Genomic DNA, 23,579 nt, shown 5'->3' on the forward strand with positions numbered 1-23,579 from the left:
GGGCTATGCACCACTGCTGCAGTTCTGGGCTGAGGCTATGCTCAGCGCTCTGCGCTGCAGCATGGATGGAACCTGCTGGTATGGAGCAAAGGTAAGGGATGGAAAGGAGAACGGTAAGCAAAGGAGCATGGCAGGGAGATGAGGGGAAGAAGGTGCAGTGCAGATAGGGGAGCAGGCAGGGGCAGGAGGCTGAGTCACAAGCACCTGTCTCCCCACCCCCAGCCATCCTCATCCTCAATCCCTCATCCTCTATTCTAATATGAGGGGCATTTTCCCCCATGGTAAATGATGGGGAAAAAACCTCATCTTAGAATCAAGTAAATGTGGTATCTTTCAAGATCTTACTTTGCAAGTTTTGCATATTTTTAGAAGGAGACATGGCTCCAAAATGCCTGCACTAGTTGACTGTTTAAAAATTGTTTTGTGTGAGTCTTGATCTCCTGTGCCTTCAAGTTCCACTATTCTCATTGCAGCCTTGGTGTAGTGCCACAAATGGCAGCCGTGGCTGGGAACATTAGTGTAGGCTTGTTGCTAGTGTTTTTCTACCATGTCATCTGGCAGGAGCCAGAGATGCTGTTTCCTTGTTGCATGACTAGTTTTATGTCAGTATAACTTCTGACTGCAGTGTGATTGCACCAAAGTATAAGGGGGATTACACATTGGTGAATCATGCCTTAGAACCAGAAACTGAAAAGAATAAAATTATTAAACGTTGCTTGTGTGTGCACTTCTTATGCTATTTATGTGATTGTTTCCCTTTGATCTGTCAAATTTCCTTACGCTCCCTTAGTACACGTTCAGATACCCTCATTTTCTTAATGAGCACTCAAGTGCAAAACTACTTAATAAATACCAGCCTTAATGCTTGTGACTTAGAAGCTTCACTCAGTAGCAACAAAAGCAGAACAAATATATAGAGCTTTGTGGATCTGATTGCTTGAGCAAGCCACCTTGCCAAGCAAATGCAAAGATATTAAATTTCTATTCATATGATTAAAAAGAGCTTCTTCATGTTTTACCGCATGACCTGTTCTATTTACGGTGCATTAGGTGTTTACTATAGGCATAGAAAATGGCACCTTATCCATCTCTCTCTCTCTTGCTTCCTCCCTCCCACCTTGTCCTCTCTCTCTTTTTTTTTTTTTTTTTGGTAACAGATGTTTCTTCAGAAGAACTTGCTGATCACCTGTGTCTTTTATTTTTGCACCTGAGAAGCTGTTTGAAAAAGTAGTGTGCATGTTTGCTTTATATTTTTTTAAATATAAAAAAAGTAGTCTGTAAAGGTAACAGGTAGTGTCAGGTTACTTAAATTGGCCCTTATCCTGTTTTGATCTAAAAAGAAAAATGCTGTGTCAGCAGAGCCCATAACAACTGTCTTTCATGACTATTTTTTAATTTCATCCATTTATGACACACAAACCTAACCATTGCTCTTAAAGGAGTCTTGCAAATTGGCTGTATTCATGATTAAAAATATAAAGTAACTCATTTTCAAAGGGTTGAAAGATGACTTAATTGCAGTTAATTCATGGATAAACCTTTATTAGCTCAAGTAGTCATGAAATAAGTCTGTTCTTCAAGAGACACACAGGGCTAATGCTGTGAAGAACTGGTTATACTCTTGGCTTTTACTGTATGGAATCAAAACTGTGCATTGGTTAAATGATTTTCTTGAATTAAGGCTGCACGTGCTTTGGGAGTGCAAGGAACTGAGTCCACTATGACTGTCACTATGAACTTCTGAGCTGTCTTTATAGGTGTCACTGTCAACTGGGAGGTTCTAAGCTGTTGTATTTTGGTACCAAATCCTCCATTCCTTGGGCATGTTGATCTTTCAGTGAAGTTGACAATAGCTGAGAAATAGGATTTGTTTGGTAATATCTTTTATTGGTTCAACTGTACAGTTGGGAGAGATGTTGGACAAGCTTTCTAATATCTTTTGAATGGTTATTTTTAATAGTTTGAATAGTGTCAATTAGCACTTGGGCAAGTATTTAGATTTTGCTCGGTCAGATTTTTATTTGCATGTGGGCACAGTGAATTATTATTAATTTTTCTTATTTCTTACTTGTATTAAAGCAATGCCTAGAAGGCACAGCTCAGATCAGGGCCTTGGTTTGCTGTGTACAGTACAAGGCAAAAATAATCAAGATTATAATGTAAATGAAGACAAGAAAAGGGGTTATTATATTTAGCTGGCCATTGAGAACATTTGGAACTTACCCGGAGGATATGAGAAGGCTCTGGAAGAAAATGAAAATTTAAACACAGATTTCTTTGGTCCTGGTTCAGTGTCCTTGCTATCTAACCATTTTATTAGTATACCTGGAAAGAATTATTTTCCCATGTTATGGGAGATCACCTACTTGATGGGGGTTTAGTTCTCAGGGTTTTAGTCTATGTTCTCTAAATTGAAATGGTGGGTTTTAAATTGAAACCCACCATTTCAATTTTTCTGTTTTTGGTCAGAGCTGGAGCCTGGCCAGAGGGCAAGCTGCTGGCAGGCCAAGTGGCCCATGAGCTGCAGAACCGCCAGATCTTCCCTCCATGGTGGCAGCACCCCCCAGGGCTGCTGGGGTGGGCTGCTAGCTAGCCGGGTGCTGCCTCAGCTCGAAGGCAGCACCTGGGCCAATTCATTTGTTTCCCAAGCCCTCCTGGGGAGCAACAACCGGTGGGCTTCCAATGGGTGGGCTCAGGGAACAGTTGAATCGGGCCGGCTAGCAGCCCACCCAGGCAGTACCAGAGTGTGCTGTTACCATGGAGGGAAGGACTGGGGCACCCTCCAACTCAGAGGCTGCTTAGTTGATGGCCTTTTGCCCCTCTAGCCAGGGTAAAGGTGGAAAGACTCTGCCAAAAAAAAAAAAAAAAGGCGGGCCCCTCACTGCTTCTGCCTTCAGCAGGCGCCTGCTGAAGGCAGAGCCCTTGTTTCTGCAGAGTCTGCCCACCTCTGCCCTGGCCAGGGAGTGAGCTGACAGGTGCATGATTGCAATTTGCAACATTGCAAACTAACTACATCTGGATATAGTTTAATTTGCAACAATGCAAACTCATTTAACAACCCCCCCCCCCCAAAAACAAACTTGCACACATGTTGTTTGATGCCAGTAAGCCACATAAATGACATTTTCGTCATGTGTATGTCGTGACAACCCTCACATGTACAAGTGCCCTAGGTTTTCTTTCTGAAATCTGATTAATAGCCTGAAACAAAAGTAATTGCATGGTCAAAATACCTACATTAGAAACCAGGACCAGCGGTTGTATTGTTGAAAGATGTCATAGAATTGAGCATAACATCTTCCAGAGTGGTACAGCCGGGTGTTTAGAGTTTTTCATTTAATAACACCAACTGATATTGGATGAGACTTGGCAAATCCAGAGTCTGACCACCTTTAGGAAATTATGGCAGGCTGACTGTTTTTAATAGGTAAAACTTTTATATTTAGCATCCTTTCAAACCCTTATCTCAAGCAGAACTTTCTATAATCCAGAAATGCAAGACAGCCATGCTAATTTTTTTTTACCGCTTTGCTCTCATCAATCTGTTCTGTGTGAAAGTGTTCAGATACAACATTGATGAGTAACCGGACAAAACCAATATATAATAAGTAGCAAACTGAGGAGTAGGAAAGTGAACACAGTGGAAGTGTCCTGTATATCAACACCAGTTTTTACTGGAGCGGCAGCATCTCAAGAGGTAGTGTTATTACAAACACAGGTGGTCTTGGTATATATGCAGTTATGTTATGAGTACATTACTGGTGGCACTTAGAAGATGCTTACCACAGTTATTAAAATCCTAGGAGAATGACAGCTTGAATTTAAGTTTCTTTAAAATATTTTTTCCCTAAAAATAACATTAAAATTGGTAAATATGAGGGTTAGTTTAGGCTGTCTTGGTGCTAGTACTCTGGAGAATACATTTGGGGTGCAATCAGCCCCCTGGAAGTGCTCTACAGCCATGCTGTGACACACATGCATGGCTTCAGAGCACTTTAAAAGTAGCTGATTGCATGACAAATTACCTGTCATCTACTGAGGGATCAGATAAAGGCACTCTAAAGTAGAACACCTTAGGGAACTTCTGTTCCCTAGGATCATTTTAGCAGCATGACTGGGGTTGGGGTTTGCCTGACCTGAGGTGGAGACAAGGTAAGTGAATTGCATCTCCCCTCCCACACCTCACAGATTCTTCACCGCCATACACAGCTCTGGCTCAGGTCAGGCAAACCCCAGCCTGCAACTCCATCCCTCTGCCTTCTCTGCCCTCCCTTCCTGCAGATGGCACTGGAGCTGGAAGCGTGGGGAGTAGGGCTAGGGAAGAGAGGCTGCAGGCAGGCTTCTTCTCTGCTGGATGCACTCCGAAGTGGAGCTTGATCTCCTTATCCCCAGGACCCAACAGATGAACGTTGCTTTAACTTGTGGTGCTTTATGTGAAGCTCCATGAGTTAGAGTGGGGACCTGCATATCTGTCTTTGTCCTTGGTTATTGCCCTAACAAAAAAAAAAAAAAAAAAATAGAAAGCTATTACTTTTATGACCTGAATCTATTCTTTTAGAAAACAAATATTTACTTTGTAAGTCATTTATGACAGACCAGTCTTCTACGTTATGAGTACATTACTGGTGGCACTTAGAAGTTTTCATTTCCTAGGCTCCTAGCAACCTCTTATTTTAAAACATGTATGAAACATTAATCTTTCATCATGATTGCATAAAGTAGATTGTTAATTTGCATTAAAAGATCTTTGTCAACATGATGTGTTTAATTTGGCATGCTCATGTAAATTATGCCAAGCGTATACTGTCTGCTTGGAAAATCCCCTCTGAAGTCTTCTCTGTGTCAGGCTTGCAAGGGAGGGTGAGAAGAATAAGTTCTACCTAAGAAGTGTTGCTTATCTGAAGAGGAGGCAAACGGTGCCCTCAAACAAGTCCCCCCATTTGGAGACTGATGGTTGAGTCAGCACTTATGTCATTTGTCATCCAGATCCTGGAGAAATGTCTCTGCTGGCTACATATGGAGAAAGAAGGTGGGAACTTTACTAGGTGAGGGAGGACTAGGTAAGATGATCAGCTTCAAGTGGAATGGTAACATCTCTGCCATTGCTAGGAAAAGTAGTATCATTTGAGGTTGCAGTACCCCATATGTGGAAACCTGTCCATGGCAGGGGACAGCCCTTTAAAGAATTCCAGAGGATAACTGTGGCCTCCCACTGATTTCTTGGGGTGCAGGGGGCTTTGGTGTTCAGCAAGCTTGAAAAAGGCAAAAAATGAATTACAGTTTTAAATGAAGCCTAATTCTTTAGTTGGTGTAAGTCAATACAGCTACATAGGGACCAGTGAGGCTGCACTGATTTGCATCAATGGAGTATCTAGCCCATTATGGCTAAAAAGACTGTAATTTATTCTGACTCAGACGTATTCATTGGTGGGGAGGTGGAATCAGTGATGTGAGAACTATGTATTTGAACATGAAATACTATTTGGCTGTTTGCTTTCCATATCCATTTGAGCATTCATGATATCTTGACCCATAATACTCTTGAAAACCATTTTTTTTCCTTTCAGATAGACATTGTAAGTGAAATTTGAATGAGATGCCTGAATGGAAAATTTGAAAATGCACCCAATGTCTTCTATTTCTGGAAATGATGGGTTTTGTTTTTGTTTTATTTTTCCTGATCTCTGTTGGTGCAGATAGAATTAGTGAACTTTGTACTATCTTGCCTTGATATAGAGCCCATTTAAGCTTTAGATGAAACCCACTGTCAACTGCAAATGTTACAAATGAATATACAATTAAAAGTTCATGCTGTCTAGTTAGTGACATAAATTACTTAAATTATGTTAGTTGCCATGCAAGTTGTGAGCTATATATTTAATTGGAATGTCAAAATTTGAATGATTTGCAAATCTGGAAATATTTGAGGAAGATATTTGAGAATAATTTTGAATAATTTATAAGTTCAAGGTTTTCACAATCTGTCTACAGACAATTCAGACAGAAATAAAGGGAAAATCCATCAAAGCAATGGTTAGTTGTAGATTAATCTCTCACTATTTCTGAATTATGCCAACTACCGTTTAAAGATTTTATTCAATAAATGGAAAATATAGGAGCCTTATGGTGGTCAAAACTATACCTCTAACTGATAATACATAGTCTGACCAAATTTGTAGTGGCTTAACAATAAGAAACTATACTTGCGTTTCAGATTTTTCTAATGGTGTGATTTTTTTTTTTTATTAATATTTCCTTTCTTTTGCCCTGACAGTATGTTTGTAGACAGATTTCTAAAAGATTTCTGCATTAAAAATATATATTCCGAACCAATAAAAAAGGAAAAAATAAGTTAGGGAAGAAGACCTCTGAGACATTATTCACTTTGCTGTACATTGCATCATTTTGTATGGAAATTCATCATGTGTCTAAGAAGGCTATAAAATGCTTCTGAAACAAAATCATAATACCACATTTACTGGAGTATAAATTAACTCCCTCAATAATCAGATTCTATATATGGAAATTTATAACTTTGTTATAATTTTCCAGATATAAAATCTAATTTTTGAGGTTTGCCTTCAGAATGTTCTCCCACTGTTAGAGTGGGGAAAATTAAATCTTGGAGGTTAGGTATTCCCCTTGCTATCTGCCACCCCAACTTCTTCCCTCTGCAGCCCTTTACCCCCCTCTTTACTGACAGAACGTACTCTCTCTGACCACATGGGTGTGCAGGGGCTGTCTGCTGGCTAGCTGCACACTGGAGCATCCTTGTGCCCTGGCCAGCACGTTGAGCCAGGCTGGAGCAACCTGTTCTGGCAGGCTGGGCCCCTAGGTCCCCTGACAGCTGGGGCTGCTCTGACCTGGCTTAATATGTGATCCCAGGCGCACATGTAAACGCCATGCCTAGGAGCAATAAGCTCCAATGCGATGAGTGCCAGAGTTTGTGTTGCATTAAAATGCACATATAGGTATGCCCATTGACCTTGAAATAAACATACCTGTAGTAATTTGCATATAGTACAATTACTATGGGTACCTCTAGACTGAGTTCATCCAGAATTGGTCCATTTTACCTTTTTTTAGCATAGGTACTCCATAAACACATTTTTAAGCAGTACTTTGACATCTTACTTTATATATAGTACAAATTGGCAGCATGGGACACTGACTGTGAAGTTGTTACTATGCACTGCACAGTCATTTAGTATTTGTATACACAAGTACTAAGTGACTGCACAGTAACCAAAGTTTAGGTGACACTGACTGCACAGTAGCTTGTTAGTACTGCGCAGTGGTAGAGCAACACAGATTACATGACTGAGCTCTGCTCAGTTGAATTCTGGAACTTGATTATTACCAATTGAATCTGGATCTGACTTGGCCCTTGAAACAAAATATGAAAATAAGCCTCATTTAGATGCTTTCCCATCAGTATGTTTGCTTGCTATGGGCCATGTATTTTATAGATGTGTTCAGTGTTGGCTACTTGTAAGCAACTACTGAGCACATGCTGCTTTTGGCAGCCATTTAGGCTAGGGATAGACATCCAAAAAGCCTGAGCCTGAAATGATTCAATCTTTGCAGGATAGTCTAACCTGGCTAGCATGGGTGACTGGTGCCTCCTGAGTTGGGGGGGAGGGGGCATGTGCCCCCCTCCAGCAGCCAGTCACCAGCTGTGGGGGGGGAGTTCCCCCATGGCCAATCGTGCTGACCCAGAAGCACAATTGGGACACTCAGAAGTACCAGCAGTGCTCCTGGAGGTGCCTGTGGCACTTTTTCCTGGTGCCCCCACTCCCTGGCTGGTGCTTACAGGGAGCACCAGTGCTCCTGCCTGCCCTTCCCACCTGTCACCTTAAGTGGGGAGCATTGGCTGTCAGGGGTGCACCAGTGCTCTCAGGGGGTGAACATGTACCCCTGTGCACCCCCTGTGTGTCACCACTTCTGGCTAGGCTAAATCAGTTTTGTAACTGGACAACATCCCGGAAATGCAGGCACATGCTTGCAGTGACTCAGGCTAGAAGCTGGGGGGCACTAGAGCAGCACTCCCTTTCTTCCACAGCATGGAGCTGAGGGGGGTGTGGCCAAGCTTTGGCAGTAGCTCTGATTAGCCCAGCAGGGAATTGATAACAGTGTTTATCATCCAATTAAGAAAACAAGAGGAACATTACCAATTACTTGTTGATTCTGCCTGTTGATTATACCTGTTGATTCAGCATGGCATGTAGCCAGCATGTGGTCTGCTAGCTAATATACAGACACCCCCTCAGCAAGGCAGAGGGGCGGGGGAAATTCCTGCTTAGCAGGGAGTCTCTGAAGCGGGAGCAGCGCAGGGGAGGGCATTCCTTGCTGTGGAGCAGAGAGCCGTGCCCAGCCCAGAGAGCATGCCAGGATGTTGGGGGTGTCTGGTTTATCTTAAACCAGCAAAGGGTCTGGGACAGACATTGCATAAATCGGTTTGAGTCAAATCAGTTAAGTCTGTTACTACATTCAACCAGGTTTACCTCAACCAGTTACAGCCATTTTCAAACTGGTTTATGTGCACTGGACATCTGTTCTGTTACAGGTTTAAACCAGTTTCCGATCACTGAAACTGGTTTATGTGTAATGGCTGTCCCTAGCCTTAATGATAGACGATATATTTAATGAGGTTCTCTTGTATGTGACTATTAGATGAGGAGCTTTTTCCCCATATTCTGATTGGGGGAAACAAAAAATTTGTTATATTCAAGTATCATAGAATCATATAAAATTAGGCTTGTGAGGAACCTCAGGAGGTCATCTAGTCCAACCTTCTGCTCAAAGCAGGATCATCCCTAACAAGATCATCTCAGTCAAGGCTTTGTCTAGCCTGGTATTTCACAGCCTCTGGGTATCTTGTTCCACTGTTTGACTACACTCCTAGTGAGAGAGTTTTTCCTAATATCTCACCTAAACTTCCCTTGCTGCAACTTGAAACCATTGCTCTGTGTTCTGTCACCTGCCACCACTGAGAACAGTCTAGCTCCATCCTCTTTGTAACCACCCTTCAAGCAGTTGAAGGCTGTAGGGGTGTGCGAAGCAGGCCCAATTCAATTCGGATGTGGATTCAGCCCGAATCAGGGACAGTGATTTGATTTGGATCACTGTCCCTAATTCAATTCAGCCAAATCTGAATCTGAAGATTTGATGCTGATTCAGAGAATCAGTGATGTGGACACAGACACAACTTTAAAAGTTTTTTTCTACATACCTTGAAGTAGCAGGCATAGCTCATGATTGCTGTGATCCTGGGGTGCATGAAGTGTCCCACAGGAGTGCGGGGGGGCAGCCTTCCATGTGCTCAGGAACCCAGAAGTGGACCGGAAGTATCCAGAAGTACTCAGACCCAGAAGGCACCAGTCACTGAGTTGGGGGGTGTGGGAAGGGCCCACACTCCAATTCAATTCAGAGAGATTCGATGATATGGACATAGACACAGCTTTATATGTTTTTTTTCTACATAACTCAGAGTACCAGGCAGCTCATGAACACAGATGGTGGGGTAGATGGAGCGTCCCATGGGAACACAGCAGGGTCCCCAGTGCACTCAGCAATGGACCCTTCCCCACCCCCTGGCTCAGCAACTGGTGCCTCCTGGGCCTGGGGGGGGCGGGGGGCGTTCCCAGAGTCCCCCGAGTGCCCACACAGCTGATCGCCGAGCCGAGGGGCATAGGGGGTTCCACTCCCTCACTCCTGTGGGACGCTCCATCTACCCCACCATCTCAGCATTCACGAGCTGCACCTGCTACCTCAAGGTATGTAGAAAAAACATTTAAAGCTGTGTCTATGGCCAAATCACCGATTCTCCGAATCGGAATCAAAGCTTCAAATTTGGATTCAGCCAGATCAAATTGGGACAGTGATCCAAATCAACAACTTGAAACTCTGTCCCCTGAATTGGGCCGAATCTGAATCCAGATTGACTATGACCTGCTTCACACATGCCTAGTGGCTATACTGATTAGCATTACTAGCCAGGTGGTACTGTACTAGAGTCAGTGGCAAAACTCTTGTTCATCAATGGTGCAGGAAGAGACCTCACATAGCTTTATATTGTCTGTGTTACTAGCTGATAGTTACAAGATATGGTCTGTTCTTGATGGTAACTCATTGAGTAGCTTACTCTGCATTGTGCTTCTGTTTGCAGTTTGATGAAATAATATCAGGAAACACTCTGAAGAATGAAGCAGTGCAGCCAAATAAAGATGGGGGAATGAAATCATCTACAACTGCAGCCTCTTTGGTTAAAGGCTATGGTTCAGCTTTCCAATTAACAGGTATTTCTGTTTATGAGGGATACTATTTGCAGTCCTGCATATTATTTCTTTTTCAATGAGACAACAGAGAGGGACAGTAATTACTGAGTCTGGATTAAGAAATAGTTGAAGGTCAGGTAGTATTGCTGGATAGAATAATATCTTAAGGGCATGTCGGTAAGCCAACTGAGGCAAACCTATATGACGGGGTATATAACATCCTGTGATTAGCAGACAGGACTCTTTCCTGATATTAGCCAGTGTCTGCTGTCTATATCAGAAACTGGTTTTGACTTTACCTCATATTGTTGGAGAGCTTGAGACATGTTGGGTGTATATAGACATCCCGCTTTGGCACCATAAAGTCAGGAAGATGAACTTCAGTCACCAAAGGCATGCAGCTCTTAGACAGATGGTGAGTGAATTCCATCAGGATATGAATTCTGCTTGGGAAGTACTTCGGTTCTCTGATTATGAGTGTGTAAGGGCTGCTAAGTAAATATTAGGTCCACATCCAGATAAGCATGGCTGTGCAGTATGTAGTACTGCAGACCTGTCTGTGGTGCCACACATTGCACATTCAGGCATTTGCCATGTTGCTACCTTGCAGCATGGCTCTTTTTTTTTTTTTTTAACCCTGAGAGATCCTGGGGTTGAAAAAACATGTGGAAAAAAAAGCGGGGTGACATATGTGGCGGCAGTGTGTGCCACCCAAAATTGTAGCCTGACTCTCTGGAGACATGCTCTGGCTGCCAGCCAGGCTCCCAGCTGCAAAAGCACCATGGCTAGAGCTTTCCTGGCCCATAGGACCCCAGATAAGGCTGCTGGGGCCAGCACAGATGTTGGTCCCAACCTCCTCTACCCCACCCAGGGTAACCTACCACATGCCAGAGGGTGCAAAGTGTGCTGCTTCTTGTCCCTGGGGAACCAAAAGTCCATGCTCATCTGGATGCAGCCTGGAGTTTATTCCCAATATGGTTTACACAGGTATAAACCAGAAATAACTCCATTCAAATCAGTGGTGTTCCATTAGCGTAAAACGGGTACAACTGTTTCTTAATAAAGTGGGCATTAGAACATGTCTCTGAAAGCTAATAAATTCAGAGCAGATCATCTCATGACTTAGACATAGCAGTCCTCAGGGAGAGGATAACATATTAGGATGTGGCCTTTTCTGATGAACCAGCAACGGTTGGATGCATGCACTTACTTTTCCAGGCTAGATTATCTTAAAGTTGAGTAGAGCAGTCCATTTTGAAACTGAGACCCACTGCCTTGTTAAAATGGGCAGTTCTGATTATTTTTAATGAACTAAACTATAATGTCAGCTAAAAACAGCATGAGGAGACTATCAAGCAGTGGGAAATTTATAGGAAAACTAGTATGATGTAAGCAAAACCCAATACCAGTTCCATAATATGGAAAATGATTATATGGTATTTTTCATAATAGAGTTATATCTATGGTATTTCTTTACTCCAAGAGATACCTTTCCTCCCAGCACTGCTCTAGATTTATGTAGGATGTTTAGGATAATATTTTCCCTGTCAGTGTTCAAAATGAAAAAAACCAACCAACTAAACAAACGAACAAAACAACCTCCCCCCACCCCACCAATCCCCTCCTCCAAGCAAAAGGAAAATCAGTTAAAAAATACATGTGTTCACAAACCCAGTTAAAGCCCCAAAATTGCAGGGAAACAAGGAAAACTGGTAATTTAGGCAATAGTCCACTTTTAATCTTTAGTTTTTAATACCTGAGTTGTCCCATTAGCTTAATTTAGACATAGGCTTAGTTAAACCTGTGCTTCAGTACTTTGCTATTGTAGGCCGTTAGTGGACTAACTGGGAAAAATGAACTGAAAACTGAAACCTCCAAAGTCTAAATCTTCTAGATGCTGAGCACCAATTTATTCTTTCAAGCAGTGCAGGTTGACTGCATATACTAGGATTTGGTCTTAACTCAGATATTCCTTGATTAGGTTCAAAGCAGGATTAATCTAAGAGAATGGCCCTCTATCTGGGATCTCTGAAGTGTATGTTAATAACCTTTTGTGGAAGGAGGACATTGGCTGTAGTGGTTCTCCTGCTTTACCTGCAGAAGATTAGGTTGTTATCTCTTGTGTTTTGTCATGTTTGACAGTATCTTACAAAGAGTTTAAATTATGGATTATACAGGGAAGTTTGGGTAGAGACGATCCTGCCTCATACAAGGGGTTGAACTAGATCAGCATTTCTCAATCAGTGGGTTACTAAGTAAGTCACAGGAATATATGAAATATATCCCAAACAATCACAGAAAAATGTGGAAAATCACAGATTTTCTATTTTTAAATGAGAAAAACTTGGAAAACTGTGGCGTAGTCCTTGGAGGCTGGCATTACAAGGGGTTGCTTTGGGATGAGGGGAGCAGGAGGAGGGTGATCAGGCTGGGGGTGCCACATGCATGTGTGCACACATGCACATGGTAGCCAGGCAATGTAGAGAGCAGCTCTCACAGCTCCTCGCAGGCAAGTCTATGGGACAAGGCGGGGGTGGGGGCGTGGAGGGGGAAAGAGATGATGCATCGGGAGGGCATGGAGTACAGGTGACATGTTGGGAGCCATGGCTGGGAATGTGCCCTCCAAATTTGTGTACCTGTAGTGGGCACAGGGCTTCAACCTGGCCAGACTGGCATGGGCACGAACCACGTTTGTGGCCTTGCAAGCAAGACCTGGTGAGGGAGGGCAAAGTGGGGTGGTGAGACTTGTTGCTGCTGTGGCCACCACCAGGCCCCCCATGCCAGCTGCACTGCCAGCAGCACAAGGAATAATGGATGGGGGTGGGGTGTGCTGTGCTCACCACCTCCCATCAGCAGGCACTCCACAACTTTATCCCATCACCATGGATCAGCTGCTGCTGCCACTCCCCTCAGGCTGTGGCTCTACCCCAGAGAGGAGGTGGGGTGCCAGGCAGTGTGGGTAGCCTGAGGGAAGCAGCAGAGGTGGTGGCTGGTCCATGGTGGTAGGGTAGAGCTGCAGCCTGGTGGCTGTGTTGGGTGGAGGTGAGAGCAGTGTGGAGCCCCCTCCCCACCATTACTCTTTTTGCTGCTGGTGGTGCAGCTGGTGTGGGGGTCCTGGAGGTGGTGGAAGAAGCAGCGAGTCTCACTCCCCCACTCCATTCTCCCATTCTGGGTCCTACCATGCTGCCCATGTCGGTCTGGCCAGGCTGCAGTCCCATGCCCATTGTTGGTGCACAGATCTGGGTGGGAATAACCCCTGTGCCACACACACAGACCTACCCCACACACCCACCCCCGTCCCACATACTGGGGGTGGGGGCCTGATTGTGGAGGGCATCAAGTTGGAGTGAGGGGTACCAGCAGGGCTGAGGGGATGGGGGGTTGTGGGTTGGGACTGAGGAGCACAAACAGGGCTGAGGGGGGCTGCAAGGTGGGAGTGAGGGACACCAGCAACTTGTATTGTGCAAGTAGCACAATGATGAAGGTCACTTGAGAGTAATGGAGGGCCACATGTTGATATTGCTGTTAATGTTTTCCTGTTGCTATTGATTTCTGTCTTTAAATTTAAGACTGTTGAGCTGCTTTAACTTGTGTATAATAAGCACTTTGGGGCCAAACTACTTTTGTGTTTTCTACTTGAACTACTTAGTAGGTTGGGACTGGCCGTCAGTGTTTACAAATGGTTCCTTATACAAAAAAGTTGAAAATCACTGAACTAGATGACCTTTAGTGTGTTTTTTATACATGCTCTGGGGGTGGGGTGTGCTTTAATTAAGCAGCTCTGAGAGCCACTGTAATTAAAACACCTGCAGTGTCCCATGTATCAGCATTTCCTCTATTCAAAATGGCAGCAGGGGCACTTATCTAATGAGCTTTAGCTAAACCACCCCATCACCATCTTGAAGTGTGAGGACACTGATACACAGGACGTGGAAACTGCTGGAGAGTGCTAATTAACATGCTTAGACTTGCCTCTGATGTAGTGTAATTACAGTGTGTCAGAGCAGCCTCCCTGCCTGTCTACAGGCACCCCTAAATGTCCCTTCCAGTCCTATTCCTCTATGATAAAGCACTTTTGTTTTTATTATAAATAAAGGGAAGGACAGAACTAGAAGAAATTTGAAGTAATCAATGAGTGGAATAAACATTTTTCTTAATTTTCCAACTTGTATTTATAGTGCCAAAAAACATGCTAGCTGATGTAAATCAGATTAAAAAAAAAAGAAAAGAAAGGTGTCTGTCTCAAGAGGCTGTAATCTGCAGAGACAGAAAGCTAAGTACAAGAAAGTGTTATGAAATACAAAGTCATCAATCTTATGATTAAACGGTGTTCCTTGTTAGGGTGTTGATTTTGTTTAAAATATATATTTTAATTTTATTTATATTCTGAAGTCTTAGATTACAGGATTCAGGGCTGAACCAGGAGAGAGAGAGAGGGTGGAAAGGGATTCTGGAACAAGTGAAATGTGGCTATATAGTAGGGCTGTGCAAAGCTTCGGTCCCTGATTCGATTTGGTGGAGATTTGGCTGGATTCGGTGGCTGAATCTCCAAATTTGAACTGAATCAGAAAACCCTTTAATTTCTCTGAATCGAATCAGAACCCTCCGAATCGATTCAGAGAGATTCAGAAAGATTCGGCGATTCAGACATAGACACAGCTTTAAATGTTTTTTCTGCATACCTCAAGGTACCAGGGGGTTGTGAATGCTGTGATGCTGGGGCTCATGGAGTGTCCCACAGAAGTGAGGGGGCACTCCCCAGCACACTCAGCAGCAGACCCAGAAGTGGATCAGAAGGACTTCCGGTCCACTTCCCAGTCCTCTGGGGAGCACACAGGAGGACCTCCTTGTGCCCCCCCAGCTTGGTGACTAGTGGCTCCTGGGTCTGGGGGGGGTCACCTGTGGTCCCACTGCAGCTGACTGCTGAGCTGGGGTGGGGTTTGGGGTCCACTTCCGGGTTCACCGCCGAGTATGCAAGGGCCCCCCCCCACGCTCCTGTGGGACGCTCCATTTGCCCCAGCATCAAAGCACTCACGGGCTATGCCTGGTACCTTGAGGTATGTAGAAAAAACAGTATCTGCATCCAAATTGCTGAATCGGCATTGAATCTTCAGATTCAGATGTGGCCGAATCAAATCGGGGACAGTGATCTGAATCAAATCACTGTCCCTGATTTGGACCAAATTCGAATCTGAATTAAATAGGGCCTGTTTTGCACACCCCTCCTACATACTAACTGCTAGGGAAGGGAAGAAAATAGAAAGGAGGACAGAGGGAGATGCAGAGAGTGAGGAACATAGTGGACAGTGAGAGTAAGGCTATTAGTGGTCATGGTAGAGGGGCCGGATAGAAGGGTCAATATAAGAGATGGGGAAAGGAAAACCCAAGTTTGTTTATGTGAATGGATGATGATGCCTGAAGGCTGCAAAGTTCCTTCCAGCTGCTGCTATTGCTCCCTATGGCACCCAGAAAACTCCAGTGTGCTCCCATGCTCAGGCAAGTGACAGCCACTTTGGAGTAGAAGTTACTTCTTATTAGGGCATTTCTGTAGCCTGCTTTATGTTATCGCAGAGGACATTCCAGTTTTCTGCTACTCTGTCCTCTATTGATATGAAACCCAGTGCCTTTATGTCCCAATGCCTTGAAGAGAAAAATAGAGGACATAAAGACATCCGGTTTTGTATTGATTAGAGGACAGAGGATAACTGGACTGTCCTCTATGATAGCCTATTGTGTTATTGTCTCTCAGCCTATGGGAAAGTATTTCCTTTCTAGGCAGACTTCTTCCAAGTTCCTTAAGATTAACCAAAGGAGTAAGAGCCTGATGCTGAGAGCTGATAATATGAGAGACCTGGTATTAGTTTGGAAGCAAAATCAAATGGTTTTCAAATAACTAATTTTAAATTACCTCTGCAATGGGATTGTGATTAATGTAAGAGTTTCACAATGTAAGATCAAGCATTCCTATATGCTTGTTATGTATTTTTTGAAAAGTCTGAGCAAGCAAAAATAACATTAAACTGGCATATTGTAGAGATGATAGGGCCATTCTTGCAAAGTTGTTAAGGTGTCTTGCTGTGGCTCTAGAGACATGAGATTAAGCCCTGCTCTGCATTCATGCCAAAGGCCAGCTGCATTTGATGTGGTATAATGATCTGATCCTGCAGGCATTAGCCTTTTAAGGCAGCAGAGGAGTTAAGGCATCTTGTTAGCAGTCCTCCAGATATGAATTCAAGCTTTACATATGGCTTGCCCTAAAAGCCACTCCTTCCCTGCCCCTCCAGGTCAACCCAGCTGTAAATGGGTATTTGGTCATTCAGGTTGAGATGTTAAAGGTGGCTAAATGTGATATTGGCCACTTAACTCCTTTATGTGCTGTTGGCACAGAAATTAGTGTGCCTTAACCACACTAGCCTAGTAGGCCATTAGGCTTGGATGGACCTTTTCTTCCGTAATGGAGTTAATTTATGGCAATTTCTACTAAACTAAGACTGAAACAATATGATGACTGAGGTAAGGACACACTTAAAACTAAATCAATAAATCAATGGATTCAAATGACCCAGTAGCAAAATTAGTACAGCAGGTGGTCAAATCATGAAGAATTAGTTTGTGGTGGTTTTGTACTGGGACTACCATATTTACTTGAATATAAGATGACCCCCCCCAATAATTAGTTTCTATATATGGAAAATTTATAAATGTGATATAATTTTCCAGTTATAGAATCTAATTATTACACATTTGTCTCAAACTTGCCCCTGTCCCACTGCTACAGCAGGGAAAATAAATTTGGGTGGGCGGAGGGGGTCAGGAATCCCTTTTCCCCACTCCTTATGGTTAGACCCTGCTCTCCTAGAGCACATGGAAGTGTGGAATAAATTAAAAAAAACCTGACCTTAAAATTAATATAGCTGTAGCAATTTTCCTATAGTATTCATAGACTTAGTTAATCCAGAATGAATGTATTTTACCTTTTTTGAAACTGCTACAAGTTTTAGCACAGGTACCCCATAAACATACTTTTAAAGAGTACTTCTGTATTCAATGGATGTATCTACACAAGTGTACGAATAAACTCCAGAGCTTATTGTTCTGCAGTTTTTTGCTCTTGGATGCTCCATTTTAAATGTGGGCCTGAGAGCAAAAAACTTCATGGCATATTGCTCCAGAGTTTATTCATGTGCAGCCAGGTCAGAGCAGCCTGGGCTGGCAGGGGACCCAGGAAGTCAGACTGATGGGCCAGGGCTGCTCATGAATAAACTCTGGAGCAACATGCCATGAAGTTTCTTGCTCCCAGCCCCTCTGACGGGGCTCCATGTGCTCCACAGCAACTGGCTGGGGCACAAGTGTGCTTCATCATAGTGGCTGGTAGGCTTCCAAATTGCTACAAAATTGTAAATATATCAATAAAACATTGTGTTCAGTTGTTGATACCTCTATATATAGAGAGAGTGGCATTTAATTTTAATTGTGGATTTGGGTTTATTTATTTATTTAATTGTGGATTTGGGGAATTTGCAATGTTTTTATTAGGGAAAACCAGGATCCCTGTTCATAAGGCAGATAATCTCCAGATCACAAGAGGCAAATATTCTTCTAAAACTTATGAAAAGTAAGATGTGTATGGGGTCTCTATTGGGAAGAATGGTAACAATCTTCTAAATTAGGTAACGGACCTGAGGCTCAGAATCCACAAAAAATCTTTAAAATAGCCAGAAACTAATTGGCACATAACACTCCCCTCATATTCTTTCATAGCAGTTAGTAGTTATACTAAATCAGGAACTAACTTGGATATATTCATAACTTTCTGTAATAACTTTTGTCTTCAGAACGTGAACTGCATTTGCATTTTCCAGGCATCTTTGTAGCAAAAGTTGATCTTATTAAACCTAAATCCCACCAGGAGAAACGAGAAGAGTATGAGATCTTACCCTTAACCTTCAGTACTGTAGTTTTGCATTAAATCTCTGCTTCTATTTGCTAGCATAATAGAACATAAATAAGGCTAAGGACATTTCTTCAGATTCTTATAGTTTTTACCAATGCTACTGAAAATCTTTAGCAGACCGAAGTTACCAGCAACTTGATTTGTTCAACATAGGTGTATTTCACTGCATCTGCCTTTGTCACAAGAGGGTCTAATCACCACTGTGTAAATGACTAATCTACTAAAACGGAATTCAGATGCACTGAGTGGCATTTTACCTGATCCAAGAAAAAGGCTGGTGCAGGACAGCTATCCTCCGTTGTTTATATCCGTTTCCAAAAAATGTTTAGTGGAAAATGCCCTGAATCAATTTACAAGCTTATCTTTCTTTAAAAACAAAAACTACATGGTGAAGGCCTTCCAAAGTACTGTACAAAGTGTAATATGTGATTAAGTTGGATGTTCTTTTGCTTAAGTACTCAAGGCTGACTTTATGTAAGGTTCATGAGAGGTAAAGCAATGTTTCTAGTAGGGACACCTGAATGGGGTTCTGGAGAACTGCATTCTTTATTCTTAGCTCTGCCATTGATCCATTCATTTGACCTGGGGTAAGTCACTCCTCTGTTTCCTGTCCCAAGCCATGTTTGTGTCTTTTTACACTGTAAGTGCTTTGGGGCAGGGATGGCCTCTCATGATGGGTAAGCACACATGACTACCACAAGAAAGCCACAATATCATCTGGACTTCTGTGTGCTGTCATAATACAGATAAATAATAATGTGAGACTGATGATACCTCAGGGTTTACTTAAGTTATAATGTTATGCTCTTGGCTAGCTTTTCCCCATTTGGAGATGTGCTGCCTATGTGCCTCTGCATGGAAACTGCTCTCCTTTTCCTGAGGGGTAGAAGGCAAGTATGCAGGTAGAAGAGCTGACCACCACTTTAGTCATAGAGAACAAATGGCAAAGAATACATATTTACTCTTTAGCATTAACTCCTCAGTATAGATTCTTGTCCTCTTTGGCTCTGGTGGTGAAATGTAATCACATGGATAAATTTCAATTGGTGGAAAAATCTAATATGCTTTGTTCAAAAATATGCTAGAAAGTGCCCACTTTTTGGCCTTTCTGTTTTTCTCCTAAAATAAATCAGTTTTGAAATCATTCTAAAAGATTCCAGACCCATATGTTTCACAATGATTTTGATATTATACAAAATATGTTGGACATGATATTGTTAGCCATATAATATGCCCTGTACTTCACATAATATGGAATCGTGCTAAATTCAAAATAGCTTCATTGGTTACACAGTTACGTGCCCTGGGATACTTGCATTTATTTTGTTCTTGGTGAGACATTCAAATGGAAAAAAATAGGGTAGTTTAGTTAACAGCAATCAGAATAAAATATGTCTAATTGGAAAATTGCAGTCAAATAGCTGTTTATTTTTAGTGTACTCTCAAACCACCACCCATTCAGATGAACATACATTTCAATGTAGTCTCTTTGCACAGAGAGTCACCAAATACGTTATGGAAAATGAAAGGAGCCCAGTTCCACAAGGGTGTTAGAATAGAAGAGGGTTGTGAACAATGATGAATTACCAATCACGGTGCTTTGCTACTCAACATGCACCTAACCCGGTCCCTTTTGATACAAACAAAATGGAAGAGAATAAGGGCAGAATGGAAAGCAGCCAATGAATCTTGAATTTTCATAAGTGCAGAAGCCATCTTAGGGATTTAGCTAGTAAAATAGCTGATTTTACCCTGAGTTTTATATTCAGAGGTGTAATATCCAAACAATGCACTCAGGGCAGTCCTCTCTCAGCCATCCACCTCCCCGTCTCCCCTGGCTTCCCTGTGCACAGGAGCAGCAGCAGGGAAGGGTGTGTCATGGAGTGCCAGATATTCTGGGAATTGTTCTCTAGGGCAGCATTGGAGCTTGCTTCTACTGGGGGTGGAAACTGTCAACATATTTTTTTTTTGCCAGCAAAGAACCTGTCAAAGACACGCACAAAAAAAAAAAAAAAAAAATTGCTGATTTTAGCAGTAAAAATGGTGGTCAGTTCTTCCTCCCTGATGGCAGCAAATTCCACTGATGCCCTACAAAACTAGGATTCTCAGAATGCCTTGTGGTCCATGACATGCACTGCCTGTGCTGGCGGGTTTGTACAGGGAGAGTGAGGAACGGGAAAGTGAGATGCCCCTTCCTCATCTTTCTGGTGCTCCCCCCCCCCTTAGGCCATGCCCCGCTTTCCCACCCCAAATTACACCACTGGCTGTACTTCCCTGGACCCTAGAAGTGCAGAGAGATGTACTGAAGTTCCATCTCAAAACAGGCTCAGAGGTTTGCTTGCGTGGAACATAATTCATGACCGAGGCCTGACACCTACGGATAGATCCTCTTTATGGAACAATGTGATCAGCTATTTATGTTAGTTGGTCAGAGTTTTTTTTCCTTATTTTTTGCTGTTTTATAATGGACTTGCCTAGAAAGGGTGTTTTTAGTAAAGCAAAATAGAAAACTTGGGATTAGGGTCAAAATGAGACTGTGACAGTGTTGCTCACTTAACTTCATACATCTTTTAACACAAGTCCATTCAAATTACTCTGTTCCAACAGACTGCTTTGCTGAGTTTGTCTATAAAGGAAATATGATTCTGTTTGTCACAAAATCTGTCACCGTGCATGAATGGAACTGCTAAATTGATTTACAGTGTTTTAGTACAACTGCTCCCGGACATCTGGGGCTAGAGTTACAAAACAATTAGTGTGAAAACAGCAATGGTATTTTATTTATGAAAGATTTGCTCATGTTCTGTAATTAGTCTGATCTACCCACTGTCATTTGTGAAGTATGTTTTGCCACAAATGTTCTCAAAATGATGTTTTTTAGTCATTGCTTCTTGCAATGAACTTTACCTGTAAATGTTTTGTGATTAGGGCAGTATTATTTTATATAGGTATTTTTAGTCAAATGATTTAATGCCATGAGCTAAATATGGTTCCTACTAGGTTCTTATTACTTAGTTTTAGTTCAGTCCATACTTGGACAAATCAGTAACAGTCCATCATACTTACTGACACTGGAGTTTCTTGTCTGAATGAAAACTGAGAGATCAGTAGTAACATGACAAAAAACCTCTTGTATGGAAAAGGGCATATCCATATTTTCCCCTAAGCAGACCAGCCAGGAAATGAATTGTGATCTGTTGCCCATGAGACTTGTTGTAAACATTCCCTAGCTATAAGATGAACTGAAAGATTGAAGGTCAGATCCTATTCCAACTTTTAGGGTGAAATTACACGTTACACTTAGACCATACTAAATCTGTGCAATTTTAAGCAATGTTCAAGTTAAAATGTCCTATGAGCAAGCACACATTAAGGGTTTAAATTGTTTCTTCTCTGCACAGCTCTGACTTATCCCTAGAGGGCTGGTGAACAGGGGCATGGCTAGGGTACCTAGGCTCTATCCCTGTTCTAGGTGGAAGGAGTGGCAGTGGGAACATTGCATTCTAGGATGCTTGTCCATTTTATCTCCATGGACCAGACTGAAGTTACCCTAATGAGAGCTGGGTAACACAGCCCAGAGTTAATCCTCACCTGAAGTGGCGTAAGTGAGACACTGAGAAGGCACTTGGCATGAGTTAACAAGCTTTAATGTGCGGATGCATGCATTTTAATGGATCTTTTTCTGGTCTAAGTGTAATGTGGAACTTCACACATAGGTGCCTAGGTATGATCCTACTGTACCCTGCTCATGTCCCTGAAAAACTGTTGACACAAAGGTAGATAGGTCTTCCTCCTGCTTCCTGCTTTTTGGGATCTAGCTTAGAGAATAAACTGATAGTATGTTACAAAAGTAAGCACATTAACATTTTTTTTTCAGGGATTTGAGTGGGTTGAAATAGGATTGTGCATAGGCATTGAAATCCCTGGGAGTGCTTAGCAGGTAGAATAGGATCTGGCCCAGAATGTTTTAATGTTCCTTGAAATTGTACCTCCATGAGATTACTCATCATACAAGTTTTTACGTGCAATAGTGGTGATAGTGATTGCTGTATATGTGGATATCACCTAACAAATCTGTTACGAGCTTCACAATTAGATGTTAAACATCTGCTCTGGGTAGCTTAAATTGTTGGATTCTACTGCACAAGTCCTTATTCTCACTTAGAATCTCATTAAAGGCAAAAGGTTTCTTTGCAGGAGTAAAGATTTGCATTTTAAGATCCTTTTGTAATATCAGAAACATACAAAAAACAAGAAACTAAGGTAATCGGAGGTAATCAGTGTTCATTTCTCTCGGCATTTGTTAATTCAGCTTTGTCCTTTTTTTACTTGACAAAAAAAGAAAATATTCTTTTAAGCCTGTTATCCAGTATCATTTTAAAGTTAGGTAGGATTTTGGGAATGGCAGTTCCTTCAATCTAAAAAAGTTTTCTATAATATGCATTTAACATATTGATTGTTTTTCTGATTTGTTTGATTAGCATGATATGATGAAACAAATGCCTGAGTCTTGGACTTGTATATTTATAAGCTCTTTAACTTTTAAAGTCTTTGAAAAACCTCTTGGCATGTCTTCAGTCTTTCTTGTGTTATTGATTTCTGACAGACATGAATGAAACTGCACCCAAGATGGAGAATGGGGAAGCTCACTTTATTGGGCAAACACGCAAGATTCAGGATTGTACAGGTAAATTTTTGATGGTTGCTATTGAGACCTCTTTAGTTAAAAACTATTGAACTACTGTGTCTGTCATTATTGTGGACAGCCTATGCATATAATACAATAAAGTACATCTCAGTGCTTTGTTAACAAATAGCTGTTACTCCCCCATACATAAAGTGCAGAGAGAAACTCTAGTTCTTTCTGTATGATATTTTTGCTTATCCATTTGTTCTCTGTATTTCCCACCTCTGGCATTATTTTCACATAAATGACCTGATCCTGGATGCTGCTGAGACCATCAGCTCCCAAATAATATTTGCTTTAAGGTTGTAGTTGTTTGGATTTGGGCGTAAGTGAACATGGCTGCTTTGTAGTAAATATTTATTTCTGTAAGATGATATGCTTTTGCGTATGAGCGTGTGTACTCTCTTTGTCTCGGATTTTAACTATGGTTATGTGTATATTAAACTTGCAAATGGAAACTCGGGGGCAATTCTTAGAACAGTGTGGGTGTGAATGTATGTGCAACAAACATGATTTTCAAACACCCTAAAACATTAAGGAGATTATTGGATAGCAGTTTTAAGGGTATGCATTTTTGTCAATCAGGGAAAATAAAAGTTTTGATTTTACAGAACCATTTCTTTTATCATACTACAAACAAGTAAACCAGAAAAGCAAGTTC

At 42.1% G+C, this 23,579-nt stretch overlaps 1 protein-coding gene across 1 annotated transcript in view; it reads left to right on the forward strand.

Annotated features, from left to right (window-relative positions):
- C4H12orf42 (chromosome 4 C12orf42 homolog) overlaps positions 1-23,579 on the forward strand; it is a 284,699-nt gene that overhangs the window by 150,003 nt on the left and 111,117 nt on the right. Inside the window, exons 9-10 of the mRNA XM_090043229.1 lie at positions 10,169-10,298; positions 22,838-22,918. Of these exons, the coding sequence (XP_089899355.1) occupies positions 10,169-10,298; positions 22,838-22,918 (211 nt within the window). The remainder of the gene's footprint in view (positions 1-10,168; positions 10,299-22,837; positions 22,919-23,579) is intronic.

Source organism: Crocodylus siamensis, chromosome 4 (genome assembly GCF_052110815.1).
Source record: "Crocodylus siamensis isolate JL-2025a chromosome 4, ASM5211081v1, whole genome shotgun sequence".
NCBI classification, from domain to species: Eukaryota; Metazoa; Chordata; order Crocodylia; family Crocodylidae; genus Crocodylus; species Crocodylus siamensis.